Source organism: Rhinolophus ferrumequinum, chromosome 21 (assembly GCF_004115265.2).
Source record: "Rhinolophus ferrumequinum isolate MPI-CBG mRhiFer1 chromosome 21, mRhiFer1_v1.p, whole genome shotgun sequence".
Taxonomy (NCBI): domain Eukaryota; kingdom Metazoa; phylum Chordata; class Mammalia; order Chiroptera; family Rhinolophidae; genus Rhinolophus; species Rhinolophus ferrumequinum.
Window position 1 is genome coordinate 13965525 of NC_046304.1, and position 19132 is coordinate 13984656.

At 54.6% G+C, this 19132-nt stretch overlaps 1 protein-coding gene across 3 annotated transcripts in view; it reads right to left on the reverse strand.

Annotated features, from left to right (window-relative positions):
- SLC13A5 (solute carrier family 13 member 5) overlaps positions 1 to 18400 on the reverse strand; it is a 28235-nt gene extending 9835 nt beyond the window's left edge. For 2 of the 3 annotated variants that reach the window (XM_033089844.1, XM_033089846.1), the window contains exons 1-9: positions 18262 to 18400; positions 13685 to 13813; positions 13269 to 13405; positions 10258 to 10445; positions 9069 to 9237; positions 7408 to 7530; positions 2367 to 2582; positions 1867 to 1967; positions 857 to 975 (exon numbers count right to left, since the gene is read on the reverse strand). In XM_033089844.1, coding sequence (XP_032945735.1) covers positions 857 to 975; positions 1867 to 1967; positions 2367 to 2582; positions 7408 to 7530; positions 9069 to 9237; positions 10258 to 10445; positions 13269 to 13405; positions 13685 to 13813; positions 18262 to 18363 — 1284 coding nt within the window. In that variant the 5' untranslated portion in view covers positions 18364 to 18400. Of the gene's footprint in view, positions 1 to 856; positions 976 to 1866; positions 1968 to 2366; positions 2583 to 7407; positions 7531 to 9068; positions 9238 to 10257; positions 10446 to 13268; positions 13406 to 13684; positions 13814 to 18107; positions 18234 to 18261 lie in introns of those variants that run through there. The other variant, XM_033089845.1, reaches the window with a different exon arrangement.
- Positions 18401 to 19132: the final 732 nt, after the last annotated feature.

Below are 19132 nucleotides of genomic sequence, written 5' to 3' on the forward strand. Positions count from 1 at the left end.
AATAGGGACTATGTCTCAATCTCCTCTGTCATTCCGGTGCATGGCCTCACATGGACATAATAGAAATCTTTGATGAATGAATGAATGACTGGATGGAAAAGTGACTAGCTGGATGGGTTTGTTCACCCACAAAACATTTACACACCCACCATGCACCAGGCTCTGTCTTAGATGTTAAGGAAACAGCAGTGACAAGATAGACCTATCGATTACATTCTATTCCTGGATGGATGGACAGATGGACAGATGGATGGATACACAGATGGACAAATGGACAGGTGGAGGATAGCAGCCTCCAGCCGGCTCATCCCTCCCTGTGGCTCATCTCTTTCCTATCAGGGAAGGCGGGGAGGTAAGAAAATTACATTTTGGGGTGTTTTCCCACAAAAGCTGTTTCTCCCCTTCTATACTGCTACATACTTTGCTAGAGAAAACATTTTAAATGGCAACCATATCAACAAAGAGTTCAGCAAGTAGGAGAACCAAACAAAGGTAATGGTGAAAATATTCACAAGGCCTTGAAAGAAAGATTTCCCTGGACTAAATCAGAGCAAAGATCCTTATTACCAAATCCCAAAGGAGACCTCACAGTGTCCTCTGCCTATCTTGGCTAACCAGGGTCACTTAAATTCACTCATTTCTGCAGTCACTCAGAGTACTTTCTCTATTCCAGGCGCTACTTGTGGTGTAGAGTTTCTAGTCGTATAACACATGACAAGACAAACTCCCTGTCCTCAAGAAATGTACAGTCAGTGGAACCAGCCCAGGGTTGCAGAGCTGGAGGGGCATGGTTCTTTGGCTGCCCTCTTGGTGAAAGAAGGGGACCCTGTGAGCAGCTCACAGCTAGAGAAGTTACCTCACATCCTTTGGCCAGAGCAAATCCGCCCCCCAGTAGCAGCACAATGCCCCAGGGAACTTTCTCCTGAGTCACCTTCCAATTCAGCAGTGCAGGGGGATAAAATGGAATTTTCCTTTCTGAAAAGAAACAATAAAACACACACATACACAGAGCAGCATTTGAAAGCAAAGGAGATCTAACAAAGGGGAATTAAAGCCTGTAAGGACAATGAGTACCATCTCATATCTGTAAATTAGCTAAAATTTACAATAATTACTACACCCATTGCTGGTGAAGACACGGTAAAGCTATTTCACACCCCGGGTAGCCTTATAAATTGTTATAATCTTTTTGAAAAGCAATTTGGCAACACATTTAAGAGCCATTAAGACATACAGACTCTTTTCATCCCAGCAACATCACTCCTAGAAACTTATCCCAAAGAAGAAACACCCTCCAAGAAAAAGCTATACACATGAACACATTAATTTATAATCATGAAAAATTCAAAAACAGCCAGAATGTTCCATAACAGGGAAAATGGTTATAGTCCCCCGAAGCAATACAATGCTGTTATTAGAAACAATAAATTTGAAGACTGCGGCAATAGCACGCAATATTTTTGTCACCCCAAGCAAAAACACAAAAACAAAAACAACAAAGTAACAGGATTCAAATTGTGTGTTTTGATTACAGCCATATATTATATGTGCCTATTGATAAAGTCTAGGAGGGAGAGAGAAACTCGGAAATACTGACGACATTATGGGAAATGGGAAATATTTTTCTGTGCCAGTTATAATATTAATAAGATTTCAAGGGTTTTAAAAAGCAAAAGAGAAGGGATTTTGCACTCAACAATACCCAAGGAAGGTTTGAATAACCCCCTCTGTCCAGACTTTGTAATCTCGCCAATCCTCTTCAGTAGGGGGGGATTTTCTCCCTCCTGAGCCCAGGGACTCCCACTGAGAGCCTTTGCCGCCAGGGTCCCAACCCTGATAAATGGGAGGCCAGGACAGGAGCCTTACCTTCCTCAGTCTGGCTGCAGAAGTTGAACTTGGGCTTCTGCGAAGGCACAATGAATAGCAACATGGCCACAAAGATGGCCACAGTGGCGTCGGAGGCATATCTGGGGGGGAGAGCATACAGGATGAGCCAGCTCAGCTGTAGTAGCTGTCATGCACCAAACCTGTACCGTGTCTAAATGCCCCTGTGTGGAGAAAAGGGCTTAGCTGGGTATGAAAACTGGAACCCCAAAGACACAGATCAGACAGTAGTTTGAATTCTGGCTGGAAACCAAGGCACCTCCATTCTTGGCCTGGCTTTGCCACCAACGCTGGGGGACCCTGAACAGCTCACTTGCCTCTCGCAGCCTGTGCTGAGGCAGGCGGGGCCACAGGAATACATCTGGGGCTTTGTCATGAAGATTGGTGAGAAAAAAATGAGTCATGGAACCAACAGAGCCGTCCAGAACTCAACTACGGAACCCAGCAGTGCCGTGGAGGATGCTGCAGAAGGACTCACTTACTGTGTCTCGCCCTCAGCCCAGGCGATCGACAGCCAGCCAGGCATGAAGCCGGGGTCCCGGGAGAACCACAGGCTGACCAGCAGGAAGAAGCAGAGCAGGACGTTGACCTCGGCGAAGGAGAAGGGGCCCAGCTTCCTGTACTCCTCCTGCAGCACCTCGTAAGCAGCCTTCTCGTTATTCCTCCTCTCCAACCCGCAGCCCCAGGACTTTTTAAAACTAGAGGATGCAAAGACAAGAGAATGGCAGGGCGAGCTGGTTAGGTCAGGGGCTGGTCGGATGGAAGCCGGACTGGGCGGCAGAACTTGGCATAAAGGCTTATGGTGCTGCCTGCCACCTGCGGGGACCTTGAGCAAGTCCCTTCCCTGCTCCTCATTTCTGTCTTCTGCCTCCCCTACCTCACAGGACGCAGGGGGGAAGTCTTTGTTATGTGTGCCCAGCACATGCCCCAGGGTGCCTCGGTATTCCCCAAGGAGGCTAGAAATGGCCCAGATGGAGTGGCCAGTCTGGGCCAGGCCTCAGGGACAGTGGAGACAAGAAAAGAGATGGCAGACAGGAAGGTTGGAGGCTGAGCAGGACAGGGCGGATGAGGACGGAGATGGGGAGGTGGGTGGGAGCATCAGAGGCAGAAATAAGCAGAACTGAGGCCACCGCTGGTGACCCAGCAGGTGCCTAGTCGCCTGGAAGACAGCTGTTCCCGTCATCTAGGGGAAGGCCATGCGCTCTGGAGCTGGCTCGAGGTGGGTCCAGGGCTCTGTCACATGCTTCCTAAGTCTTTCTCCTCTGACTGCCACCTGGAGATGCCTTTGATGGTCCTGGGATGCCAGCTCCATCATTGGGGTGGAACAAGAGGACACAAGGAACAAGGAGACAGGGCCGAGCAGGGAGCAGGGTGGGTGCTTGCATTCCAAGGAGCTGGAGAGGTAAGATTTGGGATCCAGGAGACTCTGGAGATAGCAGCAGGCATGGCTATGGAAAAGGAAGCCAGCCCTGGCCCTGCTTGTGAATGGGCTCCCGAGAGACCAGTGCCCATTGGCCAACACGGCCTACCCAGGATGCACTGCAGGAACTCCTGTAGAGGGTGCCGGCAAAGGGCATAGGAAGGAGGGATTCTTGGAGGAGGTGTGGAGGGTAACTCAGCCATGGGGAGGGACTAACTGGGGCCACTGGGGCCCAGGATTAGACCTGTAGGACTTCTCTCCTCAGAGAGATTCCATCCATCGTCCAGTCCCTCTCAGCCTGAAGGTGGTGGGCCAGGCCAAGAGGACGGTTCCTAGAGATGTGGGTGTCCTTCCTGGGGCCTAAGACAGACTTCATAGGAGGGCAGGGCATGTTGGAATGGGTGCCACACACCGAAGCCTGAAGCCAGGGCTGGAGGTAAACTGCCCGTGAGAGGGTGAGGGCCACACTTGTGATGAGGCGGGACCTAAACATGGGACACAGGATGTTAGGACATAGTCTCCCGGGTGCTCAGGGCTTGGGAAAGGAAGCAGCAGTTATGGGGCTTCAGTTCTGCACAGCCTGCCAGGATCTCGTGCTGGACAAGGGGCAAGGCCGTGCATCCCAAAGGTCACCTTCTGGGTACACCCTCCATGATCTCCTGGCATGAGGTGACTCTGCCAGTGTGGGCAGTGGCCTCGCCCCCTTGGCGTGGGAGTCCGTGTTCTACCAAGCACACCTCTGCTGCCTGCCACCTGTCGTTCTCTAGACTCTGAGGCTGGGCCCGAGACTTCAGGTTCCCAGAATAAGGGCTGTCTGGTCCTCCCAGCTGCAGAGCCCACGTCTGATGTTGGTGACACGTCCTGACCCCACAATGGTCGTGGACTCTGGGGGCAGCATTGCATCGGCAGTTATCCAGTGCTGGCCCTCCACAGCTAGCCAAGCCTTCCGGACCCTCTTACACTAAGCAGTTTCACCCTCATCTCTGGGTTAATCCCATCTGGTGACTGCTGGGCTGGCATGAAATGCAGGCAAATGGATCCAGTTTACCGGTGGGAGCCTGGGACTGGGGTGGGTGCCAAGTGTCCTCCTACAGCAGAATGGCTTTCAGGACAATGCAGATGAACATGGTGAATATGCTGCAGAGCCAAGGAGAGGTGAAGGACCCCTAAGCCCCCGTGTGCCTCTGCAGTGGCAGGGGTCCAGAAGAACCCCCACCATTAATCCAGGGATCAGCCTGGTTAGGAAAGTTGGGTATAAGCCTGCAGTGATACTCCATTAGTCCTGGGGGATCCCGGAGGGTCTGTGGATCCCTTGGCTGGAAGTGGCCAAGGAGGTCACCCATAAACTCAGGAAGATACGCACACAGTTTCTCTGGATTAGGCCAAAGGCAATGGCTCTCCATGACCATTTGGATAAGGGATGCGAGTGAGGGCACAGCAGAGATGCTTCCCCCTGCTTCAGGTGAGGTGGCCCAGGAGGCACGGAGGCACGTCCTGGTACATGGCAGGACATGCCCTGGGCCGGACGACATCTCCTGCTGTTCTGTCATTCAAGCTGATGGTAAAAAGCTGTCCAAACAAGGCTCCCTGTGAGCTAAGCCCCCCACCCTCCCCACCACCACCACCACCACCGCCCTATACATCTCGTTGGTGAGGGTTCCTGAGCTGCAGCAGCGTGCCAGGAAGGGGTGGGATGGGTGGCAAGCCTGAACCAAGCACAGGCAGACTCCAGAAGTCTCCAGGCTCCCTGCTGGTCAACAAGAGCAGAGGGAGGCTATGCCGGGTGAGTGAACCGCAGCTCAGGTCCTTGGCTGTGAGTTCCCAGGGGCATGGTGTTCACTTCTAGAGGCCGGTGGTGTCCTTGTGGTTGTGGGGCCAGGCCAGCTCCCCTCTGCTTGCTCTGCCAGGGAACTCAGTGGGCCTCAGGGCTTTAGGCCCCTGCCAACCCCAGCCTGGGGGGAGGCTACAGCTGGTACCTCTGACACCTGGCTGTACCTAGGCCCCGGGGAGTCAAGGGCAGCAACCCTCAGCCTTCCCAAGCGGGGACTGTTATGGACTGACCTGCGTCCCTGCAAATTCCTATGTTGAAGCCCTAACCCCCAGTGTGACGCTATTGGGAGGCTGGCCTGAATTAGGTTTAGATGAGGTCATGAGCATGGGGCCTCACGATTGAGACTTGTGCCTTTATACGAAAAGGAAGGCACGACAGTGTTCCCTCTCTCTCTCTCTCTCTCTCTCTCTCTCTCTCTCTCTCTCTCTCTCTCTCTCTCTCTCCCCACGTGAGGACACAGTGAGAAGGTGGCCTTCTGCAAGCCGGGAGGAAAGCTCTCCGCAGGAACCAAACCTGCTGGCACCTTGATCATGAACTTCCAGCTTCCAGAACTGTGAGAAATAAATGCCTGTGGCCTAAGCCACCCAATCTGTGGCATTTTGCTATGGCAGCCAGGGCTGACTGACTCAGGGATCTAGGGTAGCGCGCCCAGGCTCCAGAGCCAAATTGCCTGGATTCAAATGTCAGTCCCATGACGGCCAAGTTTTACAACCCTGCATAGACCATCTCCCCTCTGGTTGCCTCAGTGGCCTTATCTGTAAATTGGGAATAATAAGAGTGCCTACCGCACAGATTGGTATGAAGATTAATTGACAAATGTAGAGTACTTCAAATCTTATCTGACACTTAATAAGCACTCGGTAGACGTGGGTCGTTATTATTGCTGTTGTCCCAGAGGAGACACCGACACCCACGAGCAGCCTGCAAGGTTTGGGGCAGGTTGCCTGAGGCCTGCTGGATGGACGTGAGGACCTGCTGAAGCAGGTGCAAGAAGCAGGGCAAAGGGCTTCAATCAAAACCACGCTGTGCCCCAAGCACCCTCGGGAGCAGCTTCCCTCTCACGGGCGGCCTGCACAGGGTTGTGGCGTGGGAGGGACAGTTACGACTATTCCTATGTCGTTGCTATGACGATTTTGATTATGGATAGAGATTTTTTTACTAGCAGTTTTCAAAACAGTCCCTCCTCTAGGAGAAAACTAACAAAATTGCCCGATCTTCCCCATTAACTCACAGGTTTGGGTGGGCACTTTTGCCTCCCGCCTCTGAGACTTCATTGCGCTGGCCACTTAGGCCCCCATGTTTCATTTGGCTCCAGCTGCCCATGAATGAGGGTCCAGAGCACATGGCTCACAGCTAAGTCCTTTCCATCCCAGGGTGACAGGGTCACCTTTGCGCCATAGATAAATTTGCGCCTTTTAAAATCACAACAGCTTTTTTAGATATGTGCCAGGCACACCTCATGGTTTCTGTCCAAAGTCTGGCTGCTGTCAAGGTTGACTCTTGGTCAACTTGCCAGGGTGCTGGGAAGAGGAAGGTGAACTTTCCAGAACCCACACACCACTGGGAACATTGTGGGCATTCGGTAAAGGGTGTGGGTTTGGATTGTTTGGACCTTGTCAGTAGTCAGCTGTGACCTGACCTAAGGGACACATACAGCCAAGTGGAAGTTTGTCCAGCAGTATCGATTTGCACATGGGGACAAGATTCCCTTGAATTGCTTTGACTCACGTTGATGGCACACCTGCTCTTTCTCCCTGGGTCAGGAGCCAGGCGGGGTGCCAGGGACAGAGAGGACTTACCACAGGTCCCAGAGTTGCCCGGGACGGGGGCAGAAGCAGCCCTGGAACGTGACTACAGGTACTGAGGGACAGGGCTATGAGGTGCCAGGCCAGCCCAGAGGAGAAGCAAGGACTTCTTCCATGATGGAATTCCAGGACGGGGGTGAGGGAATGCCGGGAAAGGTGTCCCCAAGGAAGCAGCATTTGAGCTGGCCTGGGAGGCTGAGGTGCCTGGAAGGCGGGAAGGCAGGGAATGCCATTCCAGGAAGAGGGAGCGGCATGTGAAAAGGCTCAGTGAGCAGCCTGAGGTGGCCTCCCACCCTTAGGAGCTGCTCGCTTGAGCTCAAGGCTGTCCAAGTAAACACAGGTGGTGGAGCTGGAGAAAGAGTCAGGACCAAGCAGGAAGAACTTTGTGGGGTTGCCTGCTGAGTCTGAGGATTCTTCTGCAGGCGCATGGCAGATTAGACGCTATTCTGGAAGCAGCTCAAACTTACTTGAATCCCATGTAAATACACTGGAGCCACAACCAGGCGAGCAGCAGCATTATCACCATGTTGGGGAAGGCAAATCCGAACCAAGACGCGAAGTTCACGGTATCTTTGCTGTCAGGAAACAATCTGAAGGGAGAAATACCGGTCCACATCTCTACCAGACGCTGAGCCGTGGACCCCTCGAGACAGTCTGGAGCAGGGACCTCCTCTTCCTGAGGTCCAGCCACCCAAGTCCACCACCTGGTAATACCCCCAATCAGGTGGGGGGGCCTCAGAACATGGCTACACACAAGACAAGCCTAAGGAGTGACCAACTGACCCTCGTAGGGGTCCAGACCCTGCTGAAAGTCTCATGCAAGTCATGGCCCTTCCCTCCAGAAAAATACTCCGTTATATACACATAACTTGGCCGACCGCTTCAGAGGGTCCACCGAGCCTCAGAACCCTCGTTCTGTGAGCTTCTGCAAAGGAAGGGTTCCCGCAGGGAAGCAAATCTCAAAGCTTGCCTGGGTGGGACCAGAAGATGTTTCTGGGGCTGGAAGAAGATCACTTCCACTCCAGGCTCTGCCTCCCTCCCCTAGGAGCTGCTCCCTTTAGCCCAAGGGTGTCAAAGTAAAAGCTGAGCTTTCTGCACTCAGCCCTGACAGCTCTTTTTTTTTTTTTCTCAAAGGAACTGCAGGGAGAACTGTAAGGTTATCATTACAGAAAACACTCACGGGGTCAGAATAGTCTGCTTGTTGGATCTCAGCTGTGCCAAGCCAGGCTCCAGGCCTGTCCTTCCCACCTCCTAGCTGCCCTCCCCACTTGTCCAGGGCTCTTGTATGCCCAGGACGGGCACCATGATATTTAAGTTCCTTCCCTCCGTGCCCCCTGCAGTTTATACTTACCTTCATTAATGCATTGACATGACCCACCTAGAACTCTCCAGGTGTCTGCTAACCTCAGCTGACCACGAATAGCCCATGGACAGGGCCCAGGATTCCCTCACTTCTGTGATGCCAGCCCCACCCGACACAAGGCCAGGCATGGCACGGAACTGGGTCCTCAAGCCCTGTGTCCCTTTGTGGCCAAAGAAAGTTCCAGATCACAGACCACCCCTGTGGTCTACCTGGGGCCTCACAAGGACACTGGTCACATCAAGGGCAATCAGAGGAACTAGAGTGAACGAGCTGGTGACAAAGTGAGTGACCTAACCTCTAACATTTGTACCATCTCTCGATCCCCGATAGCATAGGACCTTCACCATTTACAACCAAGGTCGGTGAGCCAGCTTTGAGGGGAACATCTGTAGGGGTGTGTGTTTTCCCCAAATTTTAACCAAGGACCCAACAACATCTGGGACGACGTTGTCCTTTCCCCTGACTTTAGTGGTAGAGTTCAATCATTTGACCTGTCCAAGTGAGAATCCTGAGCCCAGGAAAGAAAGGTGGGACTTACCCCAGGACAGAAATCAACCAGGTCTGAGGACTGTCATCACCTCCCACCCCTGATGGGTCCTGAGCAGCTGCAACAGCGCTGGGACCCAGAGGCTGATGGGGGCACATCCTCCCACCTCTGCTAGGCCCCAGCTCCACGGCCCCGCTGAGGAGGAGGGAGAGGTGGGCGGGTCCCTCCAAACCCAGGGCCGAAGTAATTGTCCCCAGAAGGCATGGCCAGTGACTCACTCGTGCATCTGGCCCAGGAGCACCACGTTGGGTCCTGTCCCGGTCAGGGTGGCAGTGCCTCCGATGCTGGCGGCGTAGCACACGCACAGGGTCATGGCTTTGCACATGCTCTTCCTGTCACAATTCTCCCGCTGCCCCATAGCAGGGCCTTCAAAAACCACTTGGCTTCCTGTAGTGACACAGCTCCGTGAGCCGAGCCATCCTGGAGGCCATCGGCTCAGCTCTGCTGCTGACCTGAGGATGGGGACATGCCAGCTATGCTGGCTCCCTCCACAGGTTTTCCTCAGCCTCCAGCCCAAAGTTGTAGTCTGGCTCTATCTGTCTTCCCGCAGTCCCTTCCCATGGCTTCCTCAAGTCTCCTCGATGCCCTGTGCAAATTCAGCAACTTCAGACACACGCCCTTCTTTCCTGCCTCTTTGCTGTTGCTCCAGCTGGTCACTCCATGTGTGTGTGTGTGTGTGGGGGGTCCAAATCCATCTCAAATGTCCTCCCCTCCTGGCAAGACCTCTCCCTTGTCTGAGCTCCCTCAGTGTCTGGTTTGTGGCACCCCGTGGCTTCCCCAAGTCAGAAGAACTGCACATGGGGCCTCATTACCCTGCCCACTGGGCTCCATGGGTCCAAAGTATGGATGTGTCGGCATCACCTCAGCAGGCCCAGGGTCTGGCCATCAGGCCATCGGCATGGGCCAAGCCCCCCTGTGCTGCGCCCTGGGGATGGTGTAGCAAACAAGGCAGAGAATAAAACAGGCACCGTCTGACTTCCCTGAGCTCGGCCCCTAGCGGGGAAGCAACAAGGGACAACCACCCCAATACCTGGGGCAGCAGAGAGCGGGTGAGAGGTTTGAGCTGTTCAGGGGAGGCCTCCCTGAGGATGAGTAGGAGGACGAAGGGGTGAGGGGCACCCAGTAGGTGCTCAAAAGATGCCCAAATGAATAATCAAATGAGCATGCACTGATTTCTGTGATTGGCGGGAACTGACGGGGGGAACTTCCTGTAAGTTCTACTAAAGGATCTAATTTTTGTGCAATGATTACATCCCTAAAACTTAGGAAAATAGCGTTTTCTAAGTATTTCTCTTATATGTCTGTTCAAAAGTGGGTTCCAGGAGTTGGGGAGGTGGCCAAAGCTTTTTGGCCACAGAGGGGAAGGCTGCTACCGTGGACCCTGGCAGCACCCGGCCGGGGGCTCACCTGGCAGCTCACTGGCCTTGCCCTTTTCTGCCAGCTCCAGGGCCCCCAGGCCGGCCTCGGTGGCTGTGCTTGTGGCCTCCATCTGCTGCAGCACGGCCTCCACAATAGGGACCATCATGGCTGTGGTGGCCGTGTTGCTGATCCACATGGAGAGAAAGGCTGTGACAGCCATGAAGCCCAGCATGAGCCTGCAGAGGAGCAGAAGGGAGAGCGGGAGGGTCCCACCCCCACCCCACCCCACCCACCTCCTTCCCCAGCCTTTAGTCCCCCTGCAGGGGTGCAGAGGTCAGGCCAGGGTGCTGAGGCCAGTTCAAGACCGGGCAGTCCAGGAGAGGATGTACTTGTAGTACCTCCCTCCCTCCCTCACCACCTCCCTCCCTCCCCACCTCCCTCCCTCCCTCCCTCACCACCTCCCTCCCTCCCTCCCTCACCACCTCCCTCCCTCCCTCCCTCCCACCCTCCCTCCCTCCCTCCCTCACCACCTCCCTCCCTCCCTCCCTCACCCCCTCCCTCCCTCCCTCCCTCCCTCACCACCTCCCTCCCTCCCTCCCTCACCACCTCCCTCCCTCCCTCCCTCACCACCTCCCTCCCTCCCTCCCTCCCTCACCACCTCCCTCCCTCCCTCCCTCCCTCACCACCTCCCTCCCTCCCTCCTCCCTCCCTCCCTCCCTCCCTCCTCCCCTCCCCTCTCCCCTGCCTTCCTTCTTTTCTCCTTCCTACCTCTCTCCCACAGACATTACTGCCATCTAGTCTGCTGACTCTCAGGGTCACCAAGAGGCCTTTCTCAGCCCCTTGTCATGGTTCTAAGGAGGCCCATCTAGCAGGGGCATCACCAACATCCAGATGTGAAGAGCTGGCCCTTGTGTGACCTAAGAGTGTGCTGGAGCAGCCCTACATGCAGGTAGCTCCAACATCCCACCCCAGACCCTGTTCTCCTCTACGTTCAGAAGGGCTTGCAGAGTAGCCTTCAGAGGTAGGGCAAGCCTGGGTGGAGCCTGGGGAAGTGGAATGTCCCTCATGGGAGGGGCTGACACCCCTACCCTCGCTGCCTCTCTCTGCACACACACACTTTGTACCCCTTCCACTCTGCAATGGATCAGATCAAACAAACAATATTCAGAAAACATGCTCCCTTCATGTGTAACACCTGTCTTCCACCTCTGTCCCACATCGGCCATCTGCCTAGAACATTCTTCAGTGTCCTTCAAAAACCTGTCAGATAAGGTCCCTCCTCTGTGACTTCCCTCCCGGTCAGACCAGGCATGGCTGAACACACCCTCCTCCATCCTTCCTTCAACACTAAGCACTGGCTGGCCTCAGAGGACCTGTTTCCTTGTCTGTTCTTTCCTCGGATGGTGAGCAGGGGAAGGGTCTGGTTCTTCTCCATGGCTTCCATGCACCCCAGCACAAGGCCAGGAACAGAAGGCACCTGGGGACGGCTGGCTGGATGGAAGCAACTGCTCTCGGTCTCCATGGCCCTCTGCAGTCAGGCTTCTCCCCAGGGCCAGTAATTTGCCTGACGGCTGCACTGCACCGAGGTCCAAGCTGGTATCCATGAGGGTTGGCCTCATGGACCCGTGAGAACAAAGGCTCGGATCCAGGCTGGGAGGAGAGCCCAAGTTTGCATGAATAAGGCTTTGACATGATGTCCCCAGACACCAAGGGGGCCTCAACATGAAGGTCACCCTCCGGGCAGGCAGTGCCATGGACAGCTGGAAGCCAAGCTCAGAGAAGAAGCCAGGTGGCAGAAAGGAGCACAGAAGCATGTGCGAACTTCCTGGATTTGGGAGCAAAAATGTTTCAGCACACTCAGAACGAGGCCCACCTGCTAATGGAGAAAAGCTGGCCACTCAAAGGATCCTGAGAGCAAGAATTCTGAGGCCCCTGAGGTCTCACATCTCTAGAAAATGCAATGGCTTTTGATTTGACCTACAAACCAACCACTGGATGGGCTTGCTACCATAAAAGGTAACAGAGACCAGTCACAAAGCTTTCTTCTCAGGGGAGCCTGAGGCACCAAGGGAACCAGGTAACATCTCTCAGAGGGCAGCCCAGGGTCTGCGGGCTCAGGACCCCTCACACTTCCTGACACATGGACATCTCAGGAGGGATTTGCTGTGAACTAACGAACTGCTGCCTTGCCAGGGCTGGGCTGGGGGGGCTGGGAGCGGGGGACACACCATCGTTTAGGGAGCGCATTGCCTCAAAACAAAGGTGCATCCTGAGTGCCTGACTAGACGGGGGAAGGCCTCATCATACAGGCCAGGTCGCATGTGATGGTCCCCAAGTGACTGTCAGCATATCATTTAACCACTATCTCAAATTCGTCGTGTACAGAACATGGGTGGTAGCAATAATACCCAACTCTCAAGAGTTGTGAGAGTTAAATAAGGTGATAAATAAGCTCTTATGTCATGCCTGGGGCATAGCAGATGCTCAGAATACCCAGGTGATTCTGATTATGTCAACTCCATGGGTTGGTTGGATTGGTGGGGGAGACCTAAGAGAGGAGGGAGAAGCTAAGATCCTAAGTGACATGAGAGAAAATGAGATAAGAAGCTTCTTTACAGAGGGACTAGATGTGCCAGCTTTGGAAGGATGACCTTTCTGCTTCCCCCTGAGCTGGGTGGTTGAACCACCTCTGGTCTGCTTTCCCCACAAATGCCCTATCAGGCATGGCTTGATCCAGCCTCCCCCACCTTGTTCCCTGTGGAACTCTGCAGCCCTCCTCCAGGAAGTCCTCTGAACATCCAGGGACCCTTGCTAACCAGTGTCCCCTGGATTCAGAGAACCCTTACCCACTGCTGTCACCACGGGCTCCCACCACTGCCCATGCATCTGGTATCCCCTGCTAAGATTGTCACATGCCCATCCAGAGGTCCACCTGCCCGCCACACCCAGGTAATCCTACAGCCAGCCCTCACCTAAGGGTGATCGGTTTGTGCTACAGCTCCTCCCTCGCCCTGGGGCCCACAGAGAGCCCTGTGGCAAGAAAGGGAAGGTGTAATTACTGTGCAGGCTTGGCCCCCACCCAGAGGAGCGTGCGCAGGGCGATTCTCTTGTGCAGGTTCCAGCGCTCCACAGCCACGGCCACGATGAGGCCGCCCAGGAACAGCATGTTAGTGTCTTTCATGTACTGGACACACACCTGGAAGGGGGCAGGGAGGCCCCATCAGGGTTGTCTCTTGGCCACAGACTACTTGGGCCCATGGCCACCCAAGTCCCCAGAGACAGGCAAGCAGACCAGATGCTGACTTCATGGACAGCTTGACGTGGGGATGGAGGGTCAAGTGGTGTGTCTGCGTGCCAAAAAGAATCCACGGTGGGCTTACCTGGTCCCCTGGGGCCGAGGCAGCTCAGAGAGGGGCTTGGAGAATGAGCAAAGGGGAGGAGAAGGAATCCACCGGGACCCCCTGGGTCTGCTCACCTGCTTGGAGTCCAGAATCTTGAAGAGTGGGAAAAGCAAGGCAGGCATGAGGGAGGTGACAGCCAGAGGGATGACTTCTGTGCACCAGTAAATGGCCATGAGGATGATGACGTAGGCACACCTGACAAACTGAAGAGACAGCCCTGAGGCCTCGGCATGCTGCTGCCCTCAGTCTCATCATGTGTTAAACGTGGATACTAATACCCACGTCTCTAGACTGTTTAATGTTTCATCGGCATTTTTATTATAATCATTATTAACCACCTCTCTGTCTCTATTATTAACTCTGTCCTCTCCCTCATCCCAACCCAGTCACCAAGACCTACTGCTTCTAGACCTTCATTCTCTGGCCTCTTCCCCTTCCCACCTTCACCCACCACGGCCGCTGCTTTTGCTCAGGCCCCATCTCCTCCTGCCTGGATGGCTGCAACTATCTTCTAATTTGATCTTTCTAGTTGTATCACACCACGTTGCTGCTCCTTCTTTCTCTTTTGTAAATCTGATCATATCACTCCCTGTTTAAAAGCCTTCTCTTGCTTCCAGGACAAAACCCACATGCCTTAGCATGACTTAGGAGACCCAGTGCAATGGAGCAGGCCCTGAAGACTCCTCCAACCGCATTTCCTTGCCCGCTTATACCCCGAGTGCCAGCTACCCCAGAGCGCTGGCAATAACCGAAGCTCTTACTCTTACACACACCGCCCCGCATGGCTCAGCTCAGCATGTCTCCTTGGGCACCTGTCCCCACCTCCCCCACAGGCTGGGTCTGTGTCCTCCCTCTGTGTTTTCCTCCCCACCCAGACCCTCGGCAATTTGCACATGGGGTTGTCATCATTTGTTTCCTGGACGGTCTCCCCACTACCACGACCAAACAGCGAGCACCTTGAGGGCAGAGCCCGTGTTTGTGGATTCACTCTGTCCTCAGCACCCAGCACAGGCCTGACACTTAGGAGACGCTCAGTAAATGCCTGTTAGAGGAATGGGCCAGCATAGCAGGAGCTGTAACAACACTGCCGTGAAGATGTACCTGTACGCTATCACTGCTTATCATCACCCCAAAGAGCACATATTAGATGCATGAAACATTGCATGAAGACTTAGACAGTCTTTGTTTGAGTTGAGTCATAAAAGAATAAATCTTCCTTCAGCATCCCATGAGCACCCAGGACATGTCCCTCCCGTTTAATGCAGGGTTTCTCAGCCTCGGCACCATGGACATTTTCGGATGATTCTTTGTTTTGTGGGGATGGGTGTCCTATGGTAGGATGTTTGGCAGCCTCCTCGGCCTCCGCACCACTAGATGTCAGTAGCACTTTCTCCAGTTGCGACAACAAAAACTGTCTCCAGTCCCCTGCTTGGGGGTTGCAGGTATCAATGCTGATTGAAGCCACCAGACTCAAGACAGGACAACAGTGTGGTTAGAAGCCCGGGCTCTGCCACCAGGCCGACCTGATCAGTGTCCACTGTCTGCCATTGTCTGGCCTTCAACGGTCACTCAACAATGTCACTGATAAAATACTCCTCTCACTCCCAACCGTGGCCCCTCTCCCTGCTTGTTCCATGTCCTCACCTGGAAATCGAGGATTTAAGAGTACCATTTTTAACATATAGCATACATAAAGTGTTTGGTGAATTTTTATTATCTAAACTTAGAAAGAGCAGGTGGTAGATGTAAGCAACTTTCACAGCACAGTTCCTGGAGGTGCCAAATGTAACCAATACAAAAGACACAAGGCTGACTGCCCCCTCCCCTCCATGCCACTGTCACGAGGCCCAGGAGAATGCCCCACCCCCGAAGCAAACTTGACCCTCCTCATCTGGAATGCTCCCCCAGTGGAGAGAGCAGGATTTGTCAGACCCATCTGAGGAGCAGGTGGCAACTGTGCAGAATGAGGTAGATTCTACCTGCAGAGAGGAGCCCGGCTCCCTGTAGGTAGGTTCAGAACATTTCTGTGAAGCTGGAATGTGGCTGGAAAAGCACTTAAAGCCAAGCTAGAAGTGGACAATGGGAATGAAAAATCAGCATCTAGCACATAGTGGGGCTCAATAAATACATGCTAAATGCACACGTATAATTATTAACAAGGGTGGCCATGACATGTTGCTTAGTGAAAAACAATGTAGGTAAGAGAACATACTGTGTGTGTGTGTGTGTGTGTGTGTGTGTAGCCAGATAGAAAGAGAAGAGATGAAAAGAGGAGAGGAGAGGAGAGGAGAGGAGAGGAGAGGAGAGGAGAGGAGAGGAGAGGAGAAGAGAAGAGAAGAGAAGAGAAGAGAAGAGAAGAGAAGAGAAGAGAAGAGAAGAGAAGAGATGAGATTGATTTCTGGAGAGAAGGCCATCAAAATTTAGTAAATTATGGCAATTGAGAGTATTTTCATTATTACTTTATACTTTACAGACTTTAAAAATAAGATTTTGAAAACAAATTTAATAAAATAAATGATACAAAAAAATATATCATTAAAAAGCTATTTAAAAATAAAAAGTCCTCAGAGAAAGGGTAGAAAAAGTGGAGCAGAGATGAAGCCAGGGATGAAGCAAGGTGGCGTGGAGGAAGAAAAGAAGGAAGCCTGCAGGAGAGGGGCCAGGGCCCCGGCAGAGGGTGGCGTGCACTGAGTCACTGTCCCACTTGGACAGCACCAGCTAGGCTGCCAAGCTTTCCCTGGCCTCCCCGTAGCTCTGCCCCATGCCAATATCTCCGGGTGTCCTGGCACAATGATGTGGCTTTGGGGGTTGGGGGCCAGGGTCAGGGAGCTCGTCAGTGGTGACTAAACAGAGGCACAAAGGGAGAAAACACCAAGACAGGCGTCCAGGCTCCCCGTCACCTGCCCCAGTGGGAGGGAAAGCACGTGAAGGCAGCCTTTGGAAGGACTTTCACCGATGTCGTCTCTTCCCTCACCCGATCCTAACTCCCAGGGCAGGTTAATGACATGTATATACACCCTGAGTTGGGGGTCCCAGCCCAGGGCCATCTGTGTGCGTGGGGGTGGGGGTGGGGCCAGGGTAGGAGTGGGGTCTCAGTCATACGCTCCTGGAACAGGAAGTTCAGCCAAGCTACTATAATTATTCCGGGGAACATCACTCCCCGCACCCCCCACCCTACCCCCACCCCGCCAGAACCAAAATCACAGCTCTCCTGCCTGGCTCCCTCCCACAGACAATAACAGCCCCAAATTTCTTTCTACAGAGGAAGAGTGGCTGCTCACAGTTGGTATGGCAACTGAAGGGCCATCGCAGTTGGATCTGCTGTCCTTGGCCCATGCAGCGCCTGTGCTCAGCCCACCCAAATGTTCCTCTCAGCCTCCCCCTTCCACATCCTAGGAACCAGTATCACTCCTTTGGGCACCCAAAACCATAAAATATCAGAACCAAACTACCTTGCCCCATTGTACAGATGAGAACATCAAGGCCCAGAAAAATGCAGGGGCTTTGCTAAAATCACAAAGATGAGTGAATAGAAGAAGTCCAGTTCTCTCGCAGAGTTGGCTTTCTGATACCCCTGTACAACCCCGCTCCTCCAGGACTGCCCCCAGAGTATCCCCTAAAGAGCTCCTCTGTTTGCCAAACCTGCCTGGGAGGTGGGGGGCAAGCCAGGGGTTTCCTGTCTGGGCTTAGAGTGAAAGGGCTGAAAGAGGGAATGAGGAAGGAGCAGCCAGCAGCCACAAAAGGCTTCAAAGGCCTCGGGCCTTTGCCAAATAGGCTTCACACAGCCCCGCACAGCCTGGGCCAGGGCTCCCAGCACCGCCTCCACCCCGTGGCCAAGGCCATTCATTCTCTGCCTCCCTCCCAGAAGCAGTGGGAGGCCAGGGCATGGGACACCGCTTCCCTGCAGCCCTGGATGGTGCCACCCAAGGCGTGAGTCCTGGGAACATGTCTGCCTCCTGCCACAGCCACAGCAGGCAGTGAGCGAAGCAGGCCAATCCTGACCTGCTTTTCAGCTGGAGCAGGATTTTGACTCAGCTGTGGCTTCCTAGGTTTCAGAGATGGATAGAAATGTGGACCATAAGTAGGGAAACCAAGGCTCAGAGAAGGGCCAGAGAGTGGCAAAACAGCACTCAGAATCCACTTAGGTGATGATTTTTTTCTGTAGGTCCCTAACTGACCGGGAGCCACCTATAGCTGCGAAGTCCCCAATCGCTAATGGAAGAGGCTGGAGCCAGAAGGGGGAAAAGACGAGCGCCCAGGCTCTGTCAGCATGGGTGGTATTAGGGTGGGTGAGAGGGAGAGGGAATGAGATTATGCACTCTAGGGAGAGTCTGCGCCCCGGGCTGAGCCTATGGATGTGCTGTGTGGCCGAGATCTGAGCTAACATCTACGTTTCTGTGCTTGTTGGGACAGTTCTTGCACCCTGGGATCTGTGAACCCCAAGGTCGGTGCGCCTCGGGTCTCCGTGCCCCTCGGAATTCTTCACAGGGCACCTACCATCTGGCACCCGGAGCTCCCAAGTGCGCGCGCCCCCAGGAGAGCTGTGCCCACCCGGGAGTCTGTGCACTCCAACTCAGTGCTCCTGGGTTCGGTGCCCGCTGCTGGGACCAGGCGCCTGGAGTCCACGGGGCTGCCGGGAGAGGCAACTGACCTTGGCGGGCATCAGAATGATGAGTGGCAGCAGCAGTAGCGGGGTGACGAACAAGATCGCGAAGGACTTGAACTTGGAGACATAGCTCAGTGCCGAGGCCATCGCGCGGGAGGGAGACCGACTGGAGAGGCGAGTGAGGGGCAGCCAGAGGCTCCGCGGGCTTAAGAAGGGGCCACAGTCCCCGTGGATGCGGGGGGGGGGGGAACAGCGGCAACTCCGCCCCCCCCCGGTGGGGCCTCCCCGCGGGCCCTGGGCGGGGTCGGTGGGGCGCGCCTACCCCCAACTCTGCCACCCGGCGGCTGCAGGAGGCTCCTGCGGATTCCGGCGCTTTGAGACCGGCCCACCAGGAGCGACTGGGGCCCAGGCACCTCATGACTCTCCAAGCCTTTCCTAACTGTCCTGGACAGAGGCATGCCCGGGGCTGCCAGACGGGACGTGATCGGTCATTCATTCTGCCTGCTTTGCCATGTGGGCCCCCTTCTGTGTCCGCACCTGCCCTTCCTGGGCCCTGCAGGGGTCCCAGCTGAAAGTCCCCACCGGCCTCTCGGTCTTTCGGATCTATCTCCCGAATCTCTCGCTCCTTTTCGCCTCATTACTACCTCCCCTCGCACCCGCATTCCGGAGGGGTCTCTAGCAGAGGTGATGACCACGCCCCGCACCCTCGGTACCGCGGGGCCCCCGTTCCCGAGTCACTCCTGGCTTCTCCGCCGCGTCCGTGCTGCTCTGGCCACAGGACCCCTTACCCCGCGCGTGTCCCCTCCCACCCCGGGCTTCCCGGGCGCTCTTGGGCAATCACAGAGGAGGCGAGGCCACTGTCCTCCGCAATCTGAGCGCCTTCTGCCCTCCAGCGGACACCCGCGCAACCCGCCGA